The sequence below is a fragment of the Aplysia californica genome, unplaced genomic scaffold (genome assembly GCF_000002075.1).
Source record: "Aplysia californica isolate F4 #8 unplaced genomic scaffold, AplCal3.0 scaffold00030, whole genome shotgun sequence".
Lineage (NCBI taxonomy): Eukaryota > Metazoa > Mollusca > Gastropoda > Aplysiida > Aplysiidae > Aplysia > Aplysia californica.
Window position 1 is genome coordinate 351,612 of NW_004797300.1, and position 1,257 is coordinate 352,868.

Below are 1,257 nucleotides of genomic sequence, written 5' to 3' on the forward strand. Positions count from 1 at the left end.
GGGAGCGTAAAGGGTGGGCGTGGGCATAAGGGGTGAGCGTATGGGGCGGAAAGGTGGGGGGGGTATCAAATCCTTTAGTTTCGTTTTCGTAAAAGTTAAAAGGAAATTGCAACACAATAAGCTCATATAAGGGCCGAAGATTAGAGGTATTACAAGAGAGTAACAAACCCAATAAAGAAGGAGGAGGAGAGATAAGGACCATAGGTGTTTAATAGGAAAGAAGGAGCAGACCGCACCAGAGCACCCGCCAACCACCAACACTTTCGACTCACTTGCACGAGGTAGTAGATGAGCATGATGGGCATGGCGGCGCCGATGAAGACAGGGGTCGTGTAGGTGATCACCACGAGCACACTGAGAACCGTGAACAGCTGCTGGAAGAACATGCGCACGAGGCGGGCCATCGAGCTGTCAATCATGTCCACGTCACGCGAGAAGCGGTTGATGACCCGCCCCAGGGGCGTGGTGTCGAAGAACTTCATGGGCTGGCGCAGAATGTTCTCCAGCAGGGCGTCGTGAAGACGCTTGGAGGCCACCACCATGCGCAGACTGATGTTGCCCACAAAGGCCAGGGCGCACACGGCTGGGGAGACAGAGGCGATAGGGTGTTGAGTGTGTGTGTGTCTGTTTGTGTGTCTGTGTGCCTGTGTTTCTGACAATATATATGTCTGTCTGTACGTCTGTGTGTGTGTCTTGTGTCTGCCTGTCTTTCTTTCTTCCTTTCTGTCAGTGTCTGTGTGTCTGTGTGTGTGTCTATGTGTCAGTCTGTGTGTCAGTGTGTCTGTCTCTGTCTGTGTGTCTGTGTGTCTGGGTTTTTGTTTGTTTGTCTGTTTGTGTGTCAGTCGGTCTGTCTCTCTGTCTGTCTTTCTGTTTGTGTGTCTGTGCAGACTGATGCTGTTGCCCACAAACGCCAGGGTGCACACGGCTGGGGAGACAGAAGCGACGGTGTTGAGGTTCCGCACATTATCTGTCTCTATCTGTCTGTGTGTCTGTGTTTCTGACAATATGTCTGTTTGTCTGTCTTTCTGTCTGTGTCTGTGTGTCAGTGTGACTGTGTGTGGAGGCCACCACCATGCGCAGACTGATGTTGCCCACGAATGCCACGGCACACACGGCTGGGGGAGACAGAGGCGAGGGTGTTGAGTGTGTGTGTCTGTTTGTCTGTGTGTGTGTGTGTGTGTGTGTGTGTGTGTGTGTGTGTGTGTGTGTGTGTGTGTGTGTGTGTCTGTGTCAGTCAGTCTGCCTGTCTGTGGGGTT

The 1,257-nt window shown here is 52.3% G+C and overlaps 1 protein-coding gene across 1 annotated transcript in view; it reads right to left on the reverse strand.

Annotated features, from left to right (window-relative positions):
- Positions 1-1,257, reverse strand: part of LOC101863239 (multidrug resistance-associated protein 1) — a gene marked incomplete in the record, with an annotated part of 65,654 nt that overhangs the window by 11,281 nt on the left and 53,116 nt on the right. The window contains 1 exon segment of the mRNA XM_013091192.2: positions 273-583. Coding sequence (XP_012946646.1) covers positions 273-583 — 311 coding nt within the window.